General features: G+C 39.4%; 2 protein-coding genes and 1 long non-coding RNA gene across 15 annotated transcripts in view; 1 reads left to right on the forward strand and 2 right to left on the reverse strand.

Annotated features, from left to right (window-relative positions):
- LOC107226644 (band 3 anion transport protein) overlaps positions 1 to 5,834 on the reverse strand; it is a 57,977-nt gene extending 52,143 nt beyond the window's left edge. For 3 of the 4 annotated variants that reach the window (XM_046732618.1, XM_046732614.1, XM_046732613.1), the window contains exons 1-2: positions 5,313 to 5,834; positions 4,575 to 4,926 (exon numbers count right to left, since the gene is read on the reverse strand). The gene's annotated coding sequence lies outside the window, so the exon portion shown is untranslated. The remainder of the gene's footprint in view (positions 1 to 4,574; positions 4,927 to 5,312) is intronic. The other variant, XM_046732616.1, reaches the window with a different exon arrangement.
- LOC124293109 lies at positions 1,194 to 19,781 on the forward strand. Its single transcript, XR_006903024.1, has 3 exons — positions 1,194 to 1,690; positions 6,348 to 6,358; positions 19,769 to 19,781. It is a non-coding gene; the product is annotated as an uncharacterized LOC124293109 (long non-coding RNA).
- The window catches only part of LOC107223804 (disco-interacting protein 2), a 44,234-nt gene continuing 30,917 nt past the window's right edge, over positions 6,868 to 20,184 (reverse strand). For 8 of the 10 annotated variants that reach the window (XM_046732608.1, XM_046732607.1, XM_046732609.1 and 5 more), the window contains 9 exons: positions 16,676 to 18,484; positions 16,119 to 16,549; positions 15,781 to 16,012; positions 14,416 to 14,546; positions 13,907 to 14,293; positions 13,430 to 13,765; positions 12,987 to 13,283; positions 12,316 to 12,869; positions 6,868 to 10,043 (listed from right to left, as the gene is read on the reverse strand). In XM_046732608.1, the coding sequence (XP_046588564.1) occupies positions 9,791 to 10,043; positions 12,316 to 12,869; positions 12,987 to 13,283; positions 13,430 to 13,765; positions 13,907 to 14,293; positions 14,416 to 14,546; positions 15,781 to 16,012; positions 16,119 to 16,549; positions 16,676 to 18,484 (4,430 nt within the window). In that variant the 3' untranslated portion in view covers positions 6,868 to 9,790. The remainder of the gene's footprint in view (positions 10,044 to 12,315; positions 12,870 to 12,986; positions 13,284 to 13,429; positions 13,766 to 13,906; positions 14,294 to 14,415; positions 14,547 to 15,780; positions 16,013 to 16,118; positions 16,550 to 16,675; positions 18,485 to 20,184) is intronic. The other 2 variants (XM_046732610.1, XM_046732602.1) reach the window with 1 other exon arrangement.

Here is a 20,184-nt window from a genome sequence, read left to right on the forward strand (position 1 = left end):
GAGTATGCTGCAGTTATCAGTATGTATAATAATATTCTTCTCAAGTTACGTAGCCAACTTATATGCACATCGGTGTAACCGCGATTCAAATACGTATGCGATCCATCCATCGTGCATACTTGTAACTGTGTAATCGGAATCGACTGCTGAACTGCAGCGTAAGTAACTACATGTGTCATATATTATAATATACACACAGTGTATTTAAATTTTCTAGGTGTACTGGGACAATTAAAATTATACCCCGACGACGACGTATGAAAGTGAAGTTAAAAGTAAATGAAATAATTTCAATAATTATGTACATGATACTTCAGCATTTTCATATTTCTCTCAGCATGCTGTACGCCAAATGAACTTCGTATTTGATCTTGAAGCAAGAATTTTTTTTATCCGTCGATTTTCAAATTCACCACATATCATATGTCTACGATTCAAATAGATATTCCATTATTTAACAGGTATGTATAAACATATATACATATATATATATATACATACAGTAGTTTGCCTCTCATTGAGCCAAATTCAACTTTCACGCAGCAAAATGTTACATCTATTATTTATATACGTATAGTATATACTATAATATAGATACACAAGATTGTTCCACAGGCGAAATAGGAACACAGATATATATAGGTATGTATATGGATGTAGAGGTCGAATTGCAAAATATTTTTTTGCTTCACGTACAGTCGAATTACCATAGCGAGTTTGTTTTTTTTATTCTCCTTTTCTCGATGGTCGATTTTTTTCTTCTCTCGATCTTTCTTTCTTTCTTTTACATTCCCAATCGGTACTCCGTGTGTCGTTATACATACGATACGCGTTAAATGTGTGCCTGTCTATTTCGCGAAAATATCTCACGTTTGTGTTGCGACTCTGCAATAATAATTACCAACACTTACGCAAAGGTAAGCGGTATTTTACTCACCGGGCTATGCAAAAGTTACCCGTCCGCATATAAGTACGTGTTTTATACTATCGCATCGCCGATGCACGATTAGAATACGAAAATTAAGCGAAAGCGATAATTTAACGATCCGTCATGCGCCACGCTTAAACCACGATTATAAACTACGTATATATATATAGCCGCGTGGTGTTAAATAATATTTGATCTGTACAGTCACGGTGTCGAACCGGTGTTCGTGATACACACCTATGTTCGTGTAATTAGATTTCCTCAAGCGTGATTATAATCAATATAAATCAATTTATACACATAAACGTCAACGTGTGTAATTTTGGATCTATGCAAATGAATTTTATCGACAAAATTTGGCCAGACAATCTCTTGAAATTTGAAAATCAACTGCGCATGCGCGAGTCTTAATCGTCTGTTTGTGCAAGCTGGCCATCCCGAGTTTCATCTGTCAAACCGTTTCTACCGGCGATGTAGTTGAAAATATAAATTATCGAGGTTAGAATCTCAAATAACTGAGTCAGTGACTCGGAAAGGTTTGGGAAGAATTTGTTATCGGGTCGGAAAGTTGATTCTTCAAAGAACGGTCGGAATTTAAGACTTATGCTCTTTGAAAATTCAAACGTACACATTTTGCGTAGGTTGGCCCACCTGCATCGCAAACAAGAATATCGCCGCGGGAAGATTTAGCCGACCAATGAGATTGAATTATTAGGCGCATGCGCGGTTGATTTTCAAGTTTCAAGAGATTGTCCCGGTATAGTTGTGTTGTAAGAACGTGAATATATATGCGGAGCAGCAGAGCTATTTGTATGTAATATAATAAACTATGAGGCCCGCATATGTATCGCGTCATGTATGACAGAAGAGAATTATGTACTGTAGTTAGAGAAGAGGGAAGAAAAAGAAAAAAAAAACGTTTTAGTGGGAGAAAGGAATGTGTCTCCTCGAAGAATGCTTCTATACGTATTGTCTACGTATTCTACGCGGTTGACTAACTCTTAGAATTATTTGTAGCGACCACGTTTGCGCGAATGCAATACACACATATTACAAAGATGGAGGAACATATGCGTGATTATGTATGGGAATTTAATAATTATTCCGCTAGAATCGTCCACGATAAGTACGTAAGAGAAGAATAGAAGAGAATATCGAGAACAGATTCAAAGTGTGAAATTTCCCGATTCCCAGTATTTTCAACAAGTGCGATTTAACTAATTCTCAAGTCGTCGTGGCAACTGTTTTAGTACGTGTTAACGAATAACTATACGTATATTGTTAATAACAATATCTACGCAATAATAATATCTTTCCGCGCGTGAGAGAACCGTGCAATAATGGATATAACGTGTGTTCGCACTTCTGTTTGTTGTCCGACCAACGCAGACGAAGTAATGGATCGAGGCGGAGGCGACATTCGATATTCCGTTAAAGAATATATTACGGTGAGAGATATCGAGTGCGTCTTATTGTATATACTTGGAAGCGCGTGACGAACACGTCAGTCCGGAGTTTTAAATTGAGTTAATATATACATATATGTGAGTATGTGTGTATGCATGTGCGTAAGCACACAAGTTGGATTTAAAAAAAAAAACGTCGAATGGAAATCAGATATCAGGACAAAAAACGTGCATTGAACGAATATCTGTAAAAACAAAAAGAAAAGAAAAAAGTAAACACCTTATGCCTCGATTTATAAATTTGAACCTTTGCAGATGTTCGATTAATATGATTTGAGAAATTTGTGTCCGCATCGTAGGTAGGCAGTAGTAGATGTCTTGGATATAACGTCGACTGGAATGGTAACGAAGGAGGCGTGTGTGTAATAATATGCATATGTACCCATTTGGCATCGAGGATTAAATCGAATTGCATGACACGCATAGCCACTATTATAATACCGGTCTGTTGTTATAACAGACGTCGCCGTCGACTAAATAAGTTACATCACGATCATCGCGTATCTCTCTATATCTCTTTCTCTCTTTACACTGTACAGCAACAATTGACACCAATGAATCTACTCCGGTCCAAAGACTCGAACGGTACACATATACATGTAATAAAGTATACTTCATGTATACGTGTATTAATTATTGTAAGTGGGAAATCAAATTGAACGGGACGTTATTTGGCTCTACATGTATGTTTATATAGTAAAGCTTCGATTGACTTTATCTGGCTGCAGTACAGTTCTCGGCGTTACTGGTTTCCTGTATTTACACAATCTGTGGTTAGAAAAGCGATAGCAATTTCGTTACCAAGTACGTAAATATAAAGGAGCGCACGTGCCTTCGATTTTCAGCTAGTTAGAACAAAAACTCTTTTCCTTCTAGACTTCCGCGAGATTCGTTGATACGTGAATTAAATTATCGTTGAGCATGGAAATATACAAGTTTTTGTGTTAATTGAATACTTTCATCAGTTGTATCCTGGCGGTAAAATTTTTTTAAGCATCTTTCCTAGAAACCAGTTAACGCCGCGTCATCTTTACAGGTATAGTAGCTGCTCCCGTTTGCCAATTGGCAAACTTAGCATACGACGGATACTATATTAAGATTCAAAAATCTCCATCTATTTTCATGTGTAGAATTTGCATAGGCATTACGATGCCTGATATATAAATGCGATACACGTGCCGAGATATGCGCGAATTTTGTATGAAATTTTTAATCTTCCCAGTTTTTCGCGACAGCCGTGTAAATAGTGTGTATATGTATGATTATATTCTAAAGTTACGAGTTTTCTTCAAATCAACCCAGAATAGTAATTCCAATTATTCTGCAAAGAATATATTTCCTTATATCTCCGTTTTCATAATTATAGTATATAATGCAGTGTCGTAAGTTTGCTTTAATTCGCTGCAAAAACTACATGAACCTGATTTTTTTTTTATTCTCTATGTTATTTTTCTTTATATTTAAAGCAACTAATCGATTAGTTGATAAGAACTTGCCTCACGTAGAAACGGCAAAAAAAAATTCAACAGAAAAACGAACGCCAGAACCTCTAGATTTCTGTAGCCTCCACACACGACAAAATTTCAATCAACAATTTATACGTCCCGATATTGGCAAATCGTTACGAATAACACGTCGTGACTTGATGGTTTTACCTACAATCATCTAAGTAAAATCAACGTTTCCCTTCTTCCACGTTTTTTCCCCCATGCCATTGCCGCGGCAATCGATGCTCGCGTTCCCGGAATTCCTGCGGAGTTTAGATTCTTGGCGGGAGTCTGTCTGTTATCCGCATGGTTTTATCACAGCTATAGACACACATCTCTCACAACACACCTCGGTCAGAATTAGCAATTCGCCACGCGGTCCTCTCTCCTAATATCATGACAACATCACGACACATGTGCAGTGTAAATACGCACCATCGTACAACATATCTAAAAAAAACATAACGTAAGACAAGAGATATAAAGAAGTTTGATCAGCGGGATGACGAACCCCGCGACATTCGAATCGTCGAATCGCGATCAGGGGCTCTTCAATTAATTTGTATTTATTTACTCGCCTCGATATTGAAGTTTGCCAAGCAGTATCCGCGCAGCCTTGGCAAAAAGGACGAAACGAAATTAGGCCTGTGTTTCTAGGGTTGTGTGTAACGATAAGTGTGCGTTGGTACGTACCTCTGACTCCGGCCTCGGTACGGTTAAACCCGGTACCGGACTTTCACCCGAACGCTTCGACGCCGCGGGTCGCACTAGCGATGCCGCAAGAGACGGCGCTTGCCTATTGTCAGTATTATATGCGGTGTCTGATGGACGAGTCCTTTGACTCCGTCGAGAGGAACGGAGCGCCGCTTCAACGCCTCGACGCTACTCGTAATGACGTCTCTCTCTCTCTTTCTCTCTCTGTTTGTCTCTCTGTCGTTCCTCAAGGCTTCCTCAGGGCCCGGCCGGCCAGGAACATCTCCTCGTCGTTCTTGGCCCGCGTCTGAGGTTCGTGAAGAAAGACCTCGAAACTTCTCGCGTTGTTTCCCTGTTTAAAAAGGTAGAAAGGAAGAAGTAATGAACGATTCCTTCACAACCCTTGTATGTAATTTATAACGTATTTTTATCAGGCTGAAGTTTGTAACGTCATTGTAGTAATGCAACTTTAGAAAACCTAGTTATTTTGAAACTTTAAAGTATAACCGGAAATTCAGGAAACCGTTAATAAAGCACGAACAAACTCAGATTTTGAAAATTCAACTTTTCGAGTTAATCTAACAAGATGCAAAATGGTAATTTTTTTTTCAACGGTTCGATACGGTAACGTTACTAACTTCAGGCTCGTACGTATTTCATATTTTCTCAGGCACGTGTCTATCATTATCATCACGCTCACGGTCCGATACATTTTATGTTACGTTATATCGTACATACCTACACCAAACTCGTGAGAAAACAAACGGCATAACTCTCCCAACTACATGCACAAATTTCTCTACGTATGGTTTACACATCAGACGAGAGTCCGGTGAACGAGCGGTGTAGCGATAGGTTATAAATAAATTCTTTATTTTTGTTCGGGAACGAAAAGCCCAGTTTTACGTATGTAATTATTACAGAGACGACGTTACCTCGACGTGTCTGTCCGTCGCGGTTATGTCACCACTTTATCCGTTCTTATTTTCGTTCTGCTTTTAACCACTGTTTTTCCCTCCAATTTTTCACGGTCGAGTTCAAGGCTTCACGATGGGGGGGAGAAGGACGGGAAGTGAGGAAAAGTTAACCGAAGAAATAGACCACCGTACGGTTCGCAAACAATTTATCGCATGCACCAAACAGATTTTATATACACGAAGCACACGATAGTTTACGAATGAAATGCAGCCGCGTTGCCATGTTAAAATTTTACCACCCGTATTCCAGTGAGATTGCCTAGCGGTTGTTACACCGTTGATCTTTATGTGCTGCTAGCTGCTACCGCCGGCACAGACTGAGCAACGTGTCGATACCGAACTGTAAATTTTTATACCTACTGGAAATAAAAAACGTCGTCGGAGACTTAGATGCGGCGTAAAACGACACCGCATATGTATATGTATGTATGTATGTACAATATCATACCGTATGTATGTACATAAGTATATACAAGAAACCACGATTAAACGACGCACAACTTTTTTATTTCACGAATGAATACCAGCGTGATGTTTTTTTTTCCCCCGTGGAGCGATCGGCATCGCGAATAATTTTTAACCGTCTGATTGTGCAGGCATGCGTGCGTGCAGATATTTACACGGTTGCAAGCATTTACATACTTATGCAAGATATAAACACCGCTAACAAGCCGGGCGAACGTCTCTCGCCTCGTAGATCGCGTCTGTTTAACTCGTCGAGCGAACAACGCGAGGCGTGCTTTTCAAAAATCCCCGGAGACTCGGTAACGCCCGGGAGGAGTCTGGAAATCGAGAGTCAAATTTCCGGTTCTCTAGTATCGTGCTGACGCGGATATCCCATTTCAGCCTCACTTCAAGTGACGCAGCAAATACACATCACAGTGTATATTCTATAACGGGAAAAAAAGTGAGATGAGAAAAAAAAAAAAATGAAGTACGTATTGAATATACGTTTGTGACCATGTTCAAAGCCTTGCCTAAATACATATACATGATATGTATGTATATTGTACACGGATTACCGTGACGAATACTATATTACTACAACCACGTGCACACCACGCGTTCACAGCGTCAAGAACAACGCATGGTGCCTACGTGCAGTTTCCGGTGTTAATTTTTTTTTTTTTTTTTTTTTTCATTTATAGTTGTGGGAAATTATGATGAAGGGTAAATAGCAGTAAATAAATAAATATCGTGCCGTTTTTTTCCCCAGAAAACAAATTTCATTGGAACAATGCCAATGACCCGCTGGACAATAATCGTTTAGGGATAATGTGACAAGCTAGAAATAAAATAATATACCTAACGCGGTATAAAAATGTACAATTACGTTTATTGATGATTGGCTGCTATATGCATTCATGTATTTACTAACGTACTTCGTATGTAATACAATGTCGATTACAAATTGTGTGTTACTTGGATGTAAATTTAAAGAGTTTGGGTTTGGGAATTGGAAATTTAGCTATAATTCTATGTATATATGTATATGATCTATCTCATTATTATAGAAAACACTACGAGCCGCAAAATTTTAACGGCCTCAATCTGTTATCTTTTCGTATATAATGTATTTAATAGATACATCAATGGGATTTTTATGATTTAATGGAGAGGGAATAATGGGGAAGAAAGTGATGAACGAGTGAACATTAATTATTGAAGATAATAACGCTACGCAACATATAATAATGATAATAATAACTCATATTATTATCATATTATTATTGATTTTTTTTTTTTTTTTACGTAAACTTAAAAATTATATTATATATACTTAACTTTAACGCGCGGTTGTTGTGCTTTATATACACAGTGTTAAGGGTGGGATGGATGGGTATTGGAAAAGTGAGGAAAGATAAAACGGGTAGAAAATGGGAATTAAGGACTTTGGATTTTAGGGTAATAAAGAGAATTGCCTACTAAGGATATCGGAAAACTATGATGACGTAGTACAAGTATACCCTAACGAGTTAAACTACTAACTAGTATCAACATTTATACATAACACAACCAAATTCCTCATGTATTCTCTCACTATGGGGTAGTAAGGTAGTTTCTATAAAGCACTTGACGAACAAGTCCAAACGAGATGGAGATGAGACGAGATGAAATGGCACGTTTTAATCTTAAAATTGTCACAAACAGATCCCTTCCTCTAGTCGTTCTCCGGTCACTCTAGTAACCCTAAAAAATCTTAACAGCATAGAGCGATCCTAGACTATGACAGACAATTGGCGTGATAATTTTGAAAAAATTTTTAAGCTCAATCGTTTTGTTACACACCCTTCTACTTCTTTTGGCTCATCATTCCTATCATTTTCTATGTACAAAAAAAAAAAAAAAAAATATCTGTCATGTCGAATTTCAAGATTTTACACAGATATTTTATATTATTATGTATATAGGTATGTATGTTTGTATTCATGTATATGTATACGTATATTGCACTAACGAAACGACAATAATATATTGGTACTCATGTAAGGTATGTGTTAATAAAAATAAACATAAAATATAAAACTATAAAACTATTAACAAATATACATTCCAATAGAGTCCCAACATAAAAGTAGAAATGAAAATTTTTGAAAACAAGTACGCATTTATTGTAGAAGATACGGCATGCGTATACTTTAGATTTGAGCTTTCGTCAAATAAAAGTTTTTATCTAGGATTTTTGTCCGTGTGAATTTTTATTTTTCACTGAATAAAACGTTCATTTCTCTTCCAATTTTTATGTGTTTTCCTTTTACATATTTAAATATTTGTAAATATTCGTGCGCATTTTTTGTGCGATTCTTCATATACATATTTATAATGGTATATAATTATATATAAAATAGAAAACACATCAACTTCAATTTTTGCTACGACGACAATGTGAGCTAATAAAGCGAGCCTGAACCGTCGGTGTAATACAATTGCTATTGTTTTAAGTCTATTACAAAAGGCAAATACTGCGACTATATATCTTTCTCAGCCATAGTAAAGAAAGATTATATAACAGATTATAAAGTAGTTGATAAGTGATAAAATGAGCTGCTCTTTAAATTCTGCGTAAGTCCTAGTAGTATAAATTCTAAAACTAAACGATTAGACAAAAAAAATAATAATGATAATAATAATAATAAAATGACAGTAGTGCGTTATAGCATTGAAACACCAAACGATATTCCAATCGAGAGAATCAAGGGTTTTGAGAATAAATACCTATCCTGCTTGGTCGATCACGTATTTCAATTAACTTACTAGTTGTGTGCAATTTGAGATAAAGCTTTCTCAAGGGAAACACGCTTCCTTCATAAATATCGAATTGTAAATTAACGCGCAAATCAAGAGTCGTGAAATTTGTAGATTTTTTTGATATTAAAAAATGCGATATCATTTTCTCTTACAATTATCTTTATACTGATTGAATAATCAGAGTCTCAATTGTGAGAATTAATTTAAATATAATAATATACGAAATTGAGTCTTCGAATCGAATTATTACGGATTCAATTCGACGCTAAAGTTTCGTCACTGTGACCAAAGACTTGAAATTTCAGTAACGACAATAATCTTATAAATGCGTTCGAGGTTTCAAAGTTTAGTTTTGTTAGTGCACTGAAACTTGATAAAATGGAATTCTGAAAATAGGCGATGACAAAGTACAGCGACGTATGATTGGCTAATTGATAGATGGAGCTTAGGAAAATAATGCGCATTGCGATATTCTCATCATTTGGTACCTTAGCACCCAGTGCGAGCTTGGTTCCTTGAAAAGAGAAAAAAAAAACCGAACCAGCTGTGAATTATTAAAAAGCTTTTTCATCCAACGAAGTGTCCCTCAGGGAGACTACGACGTTAACGACAACGATTTATGTCTGCCTTATAAAAGCGTATAAAAAACTTTTGTCACGATTTTGAAATACCTGTGATATACGATACATCTACCAAAATATTAATATTTACCTTATACACATACATACGTAGATATATCATCACACGAGTTACCAATCCTTTCAGTTTTTTCATGAAAACAAAGACAATTGCCACGATTCACTGCGTCATAAATTTCTCTGGTCGACCTATGTTTCTTTTACTTATGTCATCACCTTTGCCTGATCAACTATAGTTTCAAGTCGATTGACTCCCTGGGTAGTAGATATCATGTATAGTATATATATATATATATATATATAAATCACAAAAAGTCGTATTAAATCGTTCGTGAAATCGTGAATACAAGATTCACATATTGTACGCGACGTATATAGGGTCTAATTGATCTGCAAGGAAACCGTCACGAAGGTGCATTCGTTGTTTCTCGCCGCGAGAGTTTATTGGTACGACGCCAGGATCGACGACAACAACTACTCCGACAACTAAATGATGTTCCTCAAGAACAGCGCTTGTCACCAGAGCTACCAAGTCCAGGGCTTCGCTTTCACTTCCGTCCAACTCGACAACGACCACCAGGAGATTCGTCCACGTGAATACGGCGCTGTAACAGAAGAATACGATATAAGATACCGATTACTCAACACCCGCGATAAATTGTTAACTAAGCTTTTCACGTTACCAGGTCTCATTTTTTCTTATCGCTGCATGATCAATTTTCATGAGACTTAAACAGGTTCAACAACTTGTTGACGTTTTATTCTCACTTAATATCCCATCTTAACAATCCATTTTTCATACAATTCAAACAGCAGATTTTATCGTAGAGAGATAACGGACCATAAAATTTCGGTTTATTCAATAATAACAGCAGATTTGAAAAAAAAGAAACAAACGTCTGAGTTTTAGAAGTTTCATAGATGTAAAGTTGTTCAAGACTTTTGGCAGTTTAAAAATAAAGGAAGAAAAAAAAATAACGGATAATGATCCACGGTACAATAAACTACGCCCACTACAGTCTCTCTGAAAAACTTGTTGTATTTTTGTTCTCGTTATGCAAACGTAGACTGTACAAGCCTCTCATTGTCGGTGTTTTGTTTTCAAGGATAATTGGCACATTGCCCATTTGACTTGATTGGACAGAAGTGCAGCCAGGTTGTTGTTACTACGACTGTTGTATCAATTATAAAAAATTACGTAAAACTACAGTCAGTCAGTCAGTGGCACTTTTTTTTTCTTCTACAAGATAACAGTCCATAAATAAATATGATACAGTATGTGAAAGGTGACAACTGATGCTATTTAAGGGAACAGTTAATAAGCTAATGTTCTTTCACACACACAGCTGGGATTTAATTACAGACACCAAAGACTATCTCTTGGATGCGGGTTGTTATAAGTTATACATCGCAGGTGCCTATTTCCAGACTTCATTCAATTGATATTCAAATCGCATTGGCATTTAAATTAGACGACATTGCACTCAGTAAGGGGTAATCGGCGTGAATTCAAAGTTACGTAATTCGTTGGATAATAATCTTTACTGTAATTAGAATTAACCGAAACATCATTGATAGATAGAGATAATTACTGAAGTGTTTCACTTCAGAAGGCAGGGTAATTAGTAAATTACCCGAGTTCGATTATCGCGACGACGATCTCGGTCAAAACGAGACATCAACAACGAATGTCCGTTCATGTTTATTCATCTGAGCACCCACCTACTTCTCTCATAATAATAGATACTCGATTCACAATTTACTAAGTGACATAAATCAATATCAATTGAAGGCCATTAAATAACTGGACTGAATTTCTTTAGATCTATTCAACAGCTAATGCATTCAAAAATGCATTGAAAGATATACAGTTGAGCGGTGTAAAATTTCTTTAAAAAGGAAAAAATTTTTAATTCTATCCAACATTTTATGTAACACTATACAACGAAATTAATATTATCGATTTACGCTCGTAGGATGAGTTACGTATTAAATAGCAGTGTAAAAATAACGATTATCTAATCACGCGCGAGTCTGGGTTTCAAGAGCCACATAATTCACGGTCATAATTCCTCTAAGTTATTTCATTGATAATTATTCGGTAGGCTCGTTAATCTTGTTTTATCCCTGTTATATATATGCATCTTTTTGAATGATGATTTAAGAAACTTATCGTGAAACTTGATCGGGCAGCTGGAATTTAACATTTCTAGCAAGTCGAAAAGTATCAGACTCCACGGAATTCAACGCCAACCGTTAGAAAAAAGAACTTAATTGCGTCATTGTAAATATTGATCGATGCTTTTCACCAGACGTTTATTGTTAGCGAGTCTGGTGTGTAAAAGATGAAACTGGTTTCGGCTATTAAACAAACACTTACATTGATCAATTCGGTGCAAGCACACGATTAAAAAAAAGATTTATCTCGCGAATATACACATACAGATGCATGGAAAAACACAATCGCGTAAATTTACGGGAAACCGGTAAGAGAAAAAAAACAAAATTTCAGCAATAACAACTCTTCGTCTTGCAGCACAATCAATGACGGTATAAAAATAGTATATCTCGTTCTAAAATAACATCCTTACGATCCCGTATTTCGACGATCTTGTGCAAACGTTTTTCCAAAGACTCGACGTTTACTTTTCATCCATGCAATATTTCTAAGTAGATTTTTATCTACTACGGGTACAGGAACAAATCGACTATTCAATATCGTAATGGCTACGTTCCTTCTGTAAACTTGTAAGCTTCGTGTAAAAATCTCCATTCATGGAAAATACATCTATTCTTTTTATCCAGAAAATTTTTTTTCGCAGCTAGACAATTTGACTACAAATTATTTATTTACGTCGAGTAAATGTTGGGTCTTACCATTCAGCGATCTTCTTGTGACACCTCATGACGCTGTTTTCGATATCGATGGGATGATACCTCATTCCTCGGAGTAAAATTGCCTCATCAAGAGCACCAACGACGAATACAGCGTCGTGGAGTTCCGCGTCAACAGGCGGACCTTCGGCGTCGGAAGCCGAGCTGTCCCCAGTTGTGTCACCGACAGCAGACTGTTGGACGCTCTCGGTACGCCTGAGGAAGCCGAGATATCCAGTCCGCGCGTAAACTTCGCCGGTATTTCCAGTTACGAGACGAGCGTTAAAGTGGTCCGCATAGTCGCTTTCGTCGCCGTAAATCGTGAAGTAACCGCTGGCGTTGTGCGACGACTGAACCCATATTTCACCTAAATGCGAGTCCCCGCACTGACCCTTGGTCTCCGGATTCGCGATGATCACCTTCACTCCTGGCAAAAGTTTGCCTGACTCCATCAAGCAGAGAGAGTGCGGACTGCCTCTTTCCACCAACGAAACCCTATCGTTCCTCAGCGCCCGTAAATCTACATAAACTGTTGACGGTTCTGGACTAGATGCTCCCTGTTTTGAACGAAAATTTCCAAGATTGCTTGTAAAATTAGCATTGGTGAACTTTATAACATCCATTCTGTCGGTTATTCGTCAATTTAACCGTCAGATTTTTCTCCTTTTACTAACCTGAAGACATATGGCTGTGTTTACTCTGCAGCCGAAAGACGTTGAGACTGCACGAGGGCTCAATCCAAGTGCGGAAAATAGTTTGCTGAAGCTGGTCGTCAAGGCTATTCGTGGTCGCTCTTCGGCAACGACAACGCAGGTTCTAACACAGGCGAGACTGACCCCGCGAGCTTTAAGAGCATGCACCGAAGAGCCCAAACCTTTTGTACACAACTCCATTACACCGTAGGAACAGAAAGTGTCTCTGACCCTGTGCTGGCTCACGGCGGACAACCAAGAGGCCGGATTTGCTTCGACCTACACATAGTTGTTGGTAAAATTTTTTATGCTTTTCCTTCAAGGATTTTAATTTCTTGTTCTCGTGTGTTTACCGTGATTCCATTCGACGAATCAGAAAATAACGATAAATTATTTACTATGCAAGTAACGTTTGGGCGATTTACCTCTGATGGCGGTATGAGAATTGAATGATGGCCGCTGTATATGCTGCTCAAACACCACAACGCAAATCCGAGACCAGAGTACGGGTCTAAACACAAAGCTATATGGCGCGACGGGTATAATTCACAGGCGAGCTTCATCGCTCGGCACAACGAAGTCACTGCCGCATGCGACATTTTGATTCCCGCAAGCATTCCCGTTGTTGATACACTAAAATCTAGATACGCCAACATCTCTGCTGTCGGAGCCCTGTACATAACGGGAAGTTTCTTTTTCGGCATATCGTCCATGTCCAACGTCGTTGGCCAAGTTTTCATGTCGACTACGTTGTTTGCTTCCTGTTGAGTTTGAAACAAAAAATATTAAGTCATTATATCCAGAAGTTGAAAGTATTCGGAAAACTGTTGGGAGATATGACAATGATAATTTCAAAACTGACAAAATCTTGAACTCTAGACAACGGATGCATAGATTTGTACCTTCGATTTCAGAAGCTTCAGCAGATTTTGATTAGATAATACGAGTACGGATTTGCTGACGTCAACGATCATTCTAACAGTTGGCAGAGTAGTTTGAAGATTCTGTGGATGAGGTGGCCTGATTGTGACCGGAACAGCACCGACGTACAAGCACCCGTAAAAAGCACAAATCAGATCTATACCAGGAGGGAATATAAGCGCTACGTGATCCCCGGTATTGATCCGTCCACGATCGAGCAGCAAATTTCCAATTCTCTCTGCTTTTTTATGCAGTTGTGAACACGAGAGCGACGTCGCGATTGCACCCTTTGCATTCAATAACGTGAATATCACGTGATCCGAGGTGCTGGCGGCCCGCCACCGAAGAATCTCGGATATAAACTGGTACTGAAAATAAAATAAGTTTGGAATAATTTTCAGGAATGTGCAAATTCACACTGTGTAAGTCAGTTTGGCATGCATTGTCAGACATAATGCAGAGTATAAATGACAAATACATAGACACGAACCTTCTTAGCACTATCGCTGTCTTCGTCAAGGATCCCCATGTCGCGCCCCTGTGCCGAAGCCAACCGATTACCCTGTACGATGTTGCCAACCATGACGCTCGCTGGGCCGACGTCTGCAACAGAATCCCCCGCTACACGCCCCCGCACCATTCCGTTAGTAAACCAACACAAACACTCAACCCAGTAATGAGTACCTCGCACACTCTCCCCTGACTGAGGCCGGAAAATAAAAGTTAGCAAACAGGCGGTGTATTCTGTTCTGTGTTGGATTTTTCTTTGACGATAATCAATGATACATTGTTCAACAGTGTAGAATAGTACAGGTTTGGGATAAAAGGACCATTCAGGGCTCAGCCAACAGAAAGAGGAATGTAAAAAAAAAATCATTAAAAAAAAATTATAATAACTATAACTCATGGAGTACACATGCTAAGCACTGGATTTATAAGGGTACACAATATGACGCAGTGCGCAAGGGTGGCAAGCTAGGAAGTAAAGCTAATGTGGTGCTTCTAACATTTTGTTCGATACTTTGGCATTTTAAACATTAAGGACAAACAAATTTGACACTTCACCATGAGCCAGATTCATTGCTGGATAAAAACTTTGATCACTGTGTACATTTAAATGGAGAAAATATTGTCAACTGATTGGTTTGATGACTCGGTATCATGGCTTGTAGAACAATATTTACAGTAGGCTTACAAAAAGGGGACTTGGAAAGATCAGTTTTGCGTGTGTAAAAAGGATATGAACATTATTTTTATACTTATAGTATCGAGTGAATACTAACAAAACGTTCAATTGTTAAATACTCGACAGTCAGATAGATAATGAAACAATACAGTGTAATAATTAGTGTGAAAATAAGAAGCAATAGAAAAACGTAGAGCTAGTCGATTCATTTGATTCACACTGTTATATATCATATCTGAAATATACAAATACGAGTACAAACAAGTAGCAACATTTACTTCAATAGTGAGTCAAGAAGCTTTTAAAACTCGCCAGTGAACATTAAATACAAGAAAATATCCTGGAACATTTACGAATTGGTAACATAATATTTGATCACGATCCAGAACAGATGATCGAAAATACGTGCAATTGAAACATATTTTCGTAAGTAATTCGTTGTACTATAGCCTATAGGATACTTTCATTGGTATTAAATTTCTTTAAGAAAAAAAAAAAAACAAACTTGTGTCAAAGCTAGACACATCGAGTATTGGTTGTCCTGTAGCCAATGTTCACGATGAAGCAAAAGTATTTACTTACATGATTCACGTAATCTGATTGGAAATCGCGTTTACACACCTGATCCCTACAGATGATTTATGACATAGGCTGGACTGTATTGCTTACCCGAATGTACTTCGCGAGGTTTTGGTAAGTTGGTCACGCAAGTGTGCGGACAAAGTAATACATTTGCAGGATGCAACGCTCCCTCGAGGAAACGACGTTTTGTCTCGGACAAATGGATTCCTCCTAGAGGCGTTTTGGGAAGATAATTAGGTGGCACTAAAGCGAGACAATAAATGCCAACCGCGTGAATCGAGTCGACGGCTTGCAGTACCCTGGACATCCACTGGAAACTCTGTAATAAAAAAATATTTTCAACTCGCATCGTTTGACAAACGAAAGTAGATAAAAAATTTTTAAAATTAACTAAGATCAACTGAAGATAAGCAGCAGCTGCTCACCTCTTCTTCGCTGCAGTCTGGTCTCTGTTCCGCGACAACGCATATCCTTTCATCTCTGAGTACCCTGACGCTGAAGACTGCGATTCTACCTCGATAAATAAACTTCATTGGTTCAACAGCGAGTACCGTAGCGATAATATCATCCGCGTTGTGCTTTCTTCCCGTAACAGTCATCAGGCCGTCTCGCGAACCACAAACAAAAACGAGACCTCCAGGTCCGAGAAAACCGAGCAGTCCTGATCTTGCGTATTCAACTTCACCCTGCGGCGTTCCATCTGGTAGTAAAGGCGATACTTTAAACGTGTTGTTAGTCAATCCTTGGAGCCCCCAATACTGGCTACCCGTCGCAGAACTATGTACACATATCTCTCCAACTTCGTCAGTTTTGCAAATGAATGGCTGCCCTTCCATTTTGACAACCACAACGACACCTGGAATTGAAAACGAACGGATAAATCACTGTGATCAAGCTTGGGACAACGTAACGACTCTGCGATGATACCGTAGTACCAGAATATTCTTTAAACATTCGGTGAATAAATTATCCTTCAACTTACTTCCGGGCATAACCTGTCCGCAGTCCTGAAGAGTGAGCGAAGTGAGAGAATTTTCCTGGTCGACACGTACGACTCCATAACTCAAACCAGACATGGACAATACGCCTCTTCCAGTGGCGTTGACACCGGCACGTCCGGGTCTCCTAACCGATACAGTGAGTGCTTCGCTGGACGAAGCGCAGGGACAGACGGCGTCTGGTCTGAGACCCTTGGATTGAAAGACAGACAAAAACTGATCGCAGGATGACAATGACCACGGATTGGCGCCGTCGGCAACGAGCAGCAGTCTGAGCGACGACAGTGAAATATCCTTGTGATCCTTGGTAGCGAGTAAACCCCAGTGTAAGTCTCTCGACTTGACGACAGCGACGCTGGCCCGATGTTTCGTAATCATTTGCATCCAGCTAGCGGGACTGACCTTCATCAGAGCGTAAGGAATAAAGACAACGTGCATGCCGTTAAGAATACTGGTCAAAGTGCTGTGCCACAATCCGACTTCTCGCTTGAAATCCAAAACGCAAACGGCGTTCTCGCCCTCCGTGTAACCGCAGGCCATTGTCAGAGCCCTGCAATTAGCCAGCATAGCTGCTCTGGTGACAGTGACTCCCATGACGGATCCATCCTTGTCGGTAGTGTACTCTATGTAGGCAGGAGTGTCGTCGGTAAGCCTCGGCGGCGGCATCCAATCCTTGGGCGTCTTTCCAAGATGCTCGGTAACGAACCAGTGCAGCTTCGGCCATCCCTTAAACGCTACAACCTCGCCTGCAGCGGTCTTGGGCAACCCCTTTAGACAAGCCTCGCTGGTAAGAGCGACCTGGATCCCGCAGCTACCCAGTAAAAATCCAATCTGCTGAGAACCGGCGTCGCGTCTCGTCAACGGGACCTCGATAGGAACGGGAACAATCCCAGCCTGAAGACATCCGTAAAACGCGCACATAAAGCTTATCGGATCATTATTCGGATAGACGAGAGCTATCCGGTCCCCGGGTTTGAGACAACAATCACCACTCCGACTGAGCGCCTTGTTTAACAGCGTGTAAGCTATCTTGTGGGACCTGCTGAGTAGCTTCCCGTAGGTCAAAGGTACCGATGGCTTTCCATTGGGGTCCAAAACGGTGGCGGCCGGTGCCTTATAGCTGGCAGATCCGTACCGTTGAATGGCGGCTTCGAGTGACCTGGGCAGTCCCGATGGAACGGAAAGCGGTTCACCAACGGCGGATGTCATGGATCCGCCCTCTGGTTTCGGTGCGTTAGGATCCTTCGGGTTGGCCGCGATCTCCAGCTCGATGTCGTCGTCCTCGTAGAACTCAGGCAGCGGTCTCCGCTTCGGTCTCTTCAGTGTGTTCAGCAGCTGCTGGATCTTGGCCGATACCTTCCACCGTCCAGTGGTCCCCGTGTTGTCCTCGACGACGTGGTACCGGTTCACCCGGTCGGCACCCGGCCTCCTGGACTGCGTCGTGTGCGTCACGTCGGGTGGTTGGATGTTGCAGTAGGCGTGGGGTGCGTACTCGGCGATGTCCGTTATGTCCGCGGGCGGCCTCCTGGCCGGCGGCCTCGGGGGCGGCGGCGTGTCTCGTGCCGATCCCGTGCTGCTCGTGTCCGAGAGACCGGTTCCAGTCGGTCCCCCAGCCCCGGGACTCTCCTCGGTGACGACGCTGTCCTCGTCGCTGCTCGACTCGCCGCTGTCGCGACGTTCTCGATCCGGACTCCTGGCCATCACCGACGTACGCTTAGACGGCATCGGGAGAGAGGGTTTCGGACGACCCTGCATCGCGGCTAGTGCCTGCTGGACCGCCTCTTGGCGCACCTCTGGACAACCAAACACCTTGCGTTAATCATATACCATGAGAAACACTTTCGGCGAAACGTTTGCTATTCTTTCATCGAGTTGTCACGATCACGGTGTCACGTGACCGACTCAAAGAGTATATATAGTTTACGAGATTCCGTATAATATTTTTCACAACCGTCTGATCGATTTCCAAATTTTTGTCAAGGGATCATCTTAGTCTAGCGGACTGTTTTTTTTTTTATCTCAAATCAAAGCTCTCGTGAAGAAGAGGAAATAATTTTTAAACGTTACATATTCGTTTACGTTTTTCGATTTCAATCGAATTTAAAATCGAACCGATGTTTTATTTAGTTATTAAAAATTAGTACCGAATCTCATAAATACTCTGAAATCGGTCACGTGACACAGTGCTTAAAATACCTCGAATGGGAAAAGACTACTTTGTTATTTTAAACACTAATATTAAACACCAACTTCATTCTCTCCAGTTCAAACGTCAAACGAGTTACACATAGACATGTTCAGATACGCTACAAGGAGTGAAGGTTATCGTCGAAGAAAATTTCCTTCACTCCGATAATTGTAGCGTTATGTATTTAAATATTACATAAAATCACAACAATGGCAGCGACGAGTTTTTATTTATTTAATTTTTATTTGTTGGTTTTTTTTTTTTTTTTTAAGCAAAACACAGCGACATCTAGGCTCGTTAATTAATTAACTTCGCATCTTCGTTTTTTTTTTTTTCCAATAATTTCAATTTTCACAAGATTTTAGAACGATTAATGATGCAGAAAACAATAACAACGATTAGGGAAACAGAAAATTTTTTGTGGGTACAGTTAACATGGTTATTTATGTATGTATTTACTGAACAGGGTATATATCAATGTATAATTATAGACACATGCAACGTCAAAATATGAAATATATATGTATATATATATCATTGGCATGATCCACAATAAATAACAATTATTTTTAATAAATAATGCAGTAATAATAATAACAACAATAATTACACATTTAGCCGAACAACAAATAGACAATGCAGATTATCCAGCTTATACATGCAGTAATAACACTACATTCGTATGTAGCGCTGAAAAATTCCTCCCCTTTTTCTATATTTCATTATTATAATTATATCTTACTTATTTATATAGGCTGACCGTTTGATACGGCATAATTGCGTTTTCAATCTCACATTGGGCACACCGCTCGTGGATAAAAATATAGCGTTATAAGTGAATATAACTGCTCTTACGATACGCGCGTTATCTAATCGTAAGTAAGACAAGATGAAAAAAGAAATATCCAGTTAAAGTATCCTACTTTTTCAGTCCTTCATCTCTCTATTTTCTCTCCCTTTTAAGATATAGTATAATGCCTATAATTAGTCGATCTGTTTATCTACGTGCCTGTAAGAGATACCCGGAACGGCGTGATAATGAATTTGCGATTAACGTGTCGAGGTCGCAAGTATAATGAATCATTTCGCGATAAGCTCTTGAATAGAAGATAAGGCAAAAAATTTACCGACGATTCCAAGATTTACGGATTAGTCAGACTTCAGTTTCCCGTTTGCAATTTCGCAGTGAAATTGGATCGATTGTCGATCGGTCATGACCTTATAATCGTGAGTAATTCTATATCATAAGCGAATCGCAAAAAGAGGGGTCAAACCTTTGAGTCATAGTGCGGTAAGTATTCTTAT

Source organism: Neodiprion lecontei, chromosome 2 (genome assembly GCF_021901455.1).
Source record: "Neodiprion lecontei isolate iyNeoLeco1 chromosome 2, iyNeoLeco1.1, whole genome shotgun sequence".
NCBI lineage: Eukaryota > Metazoa > Arthropoda > Insecta > Hymenoptera > Diprionidae > Neodiprion > Neodiprion lecontei.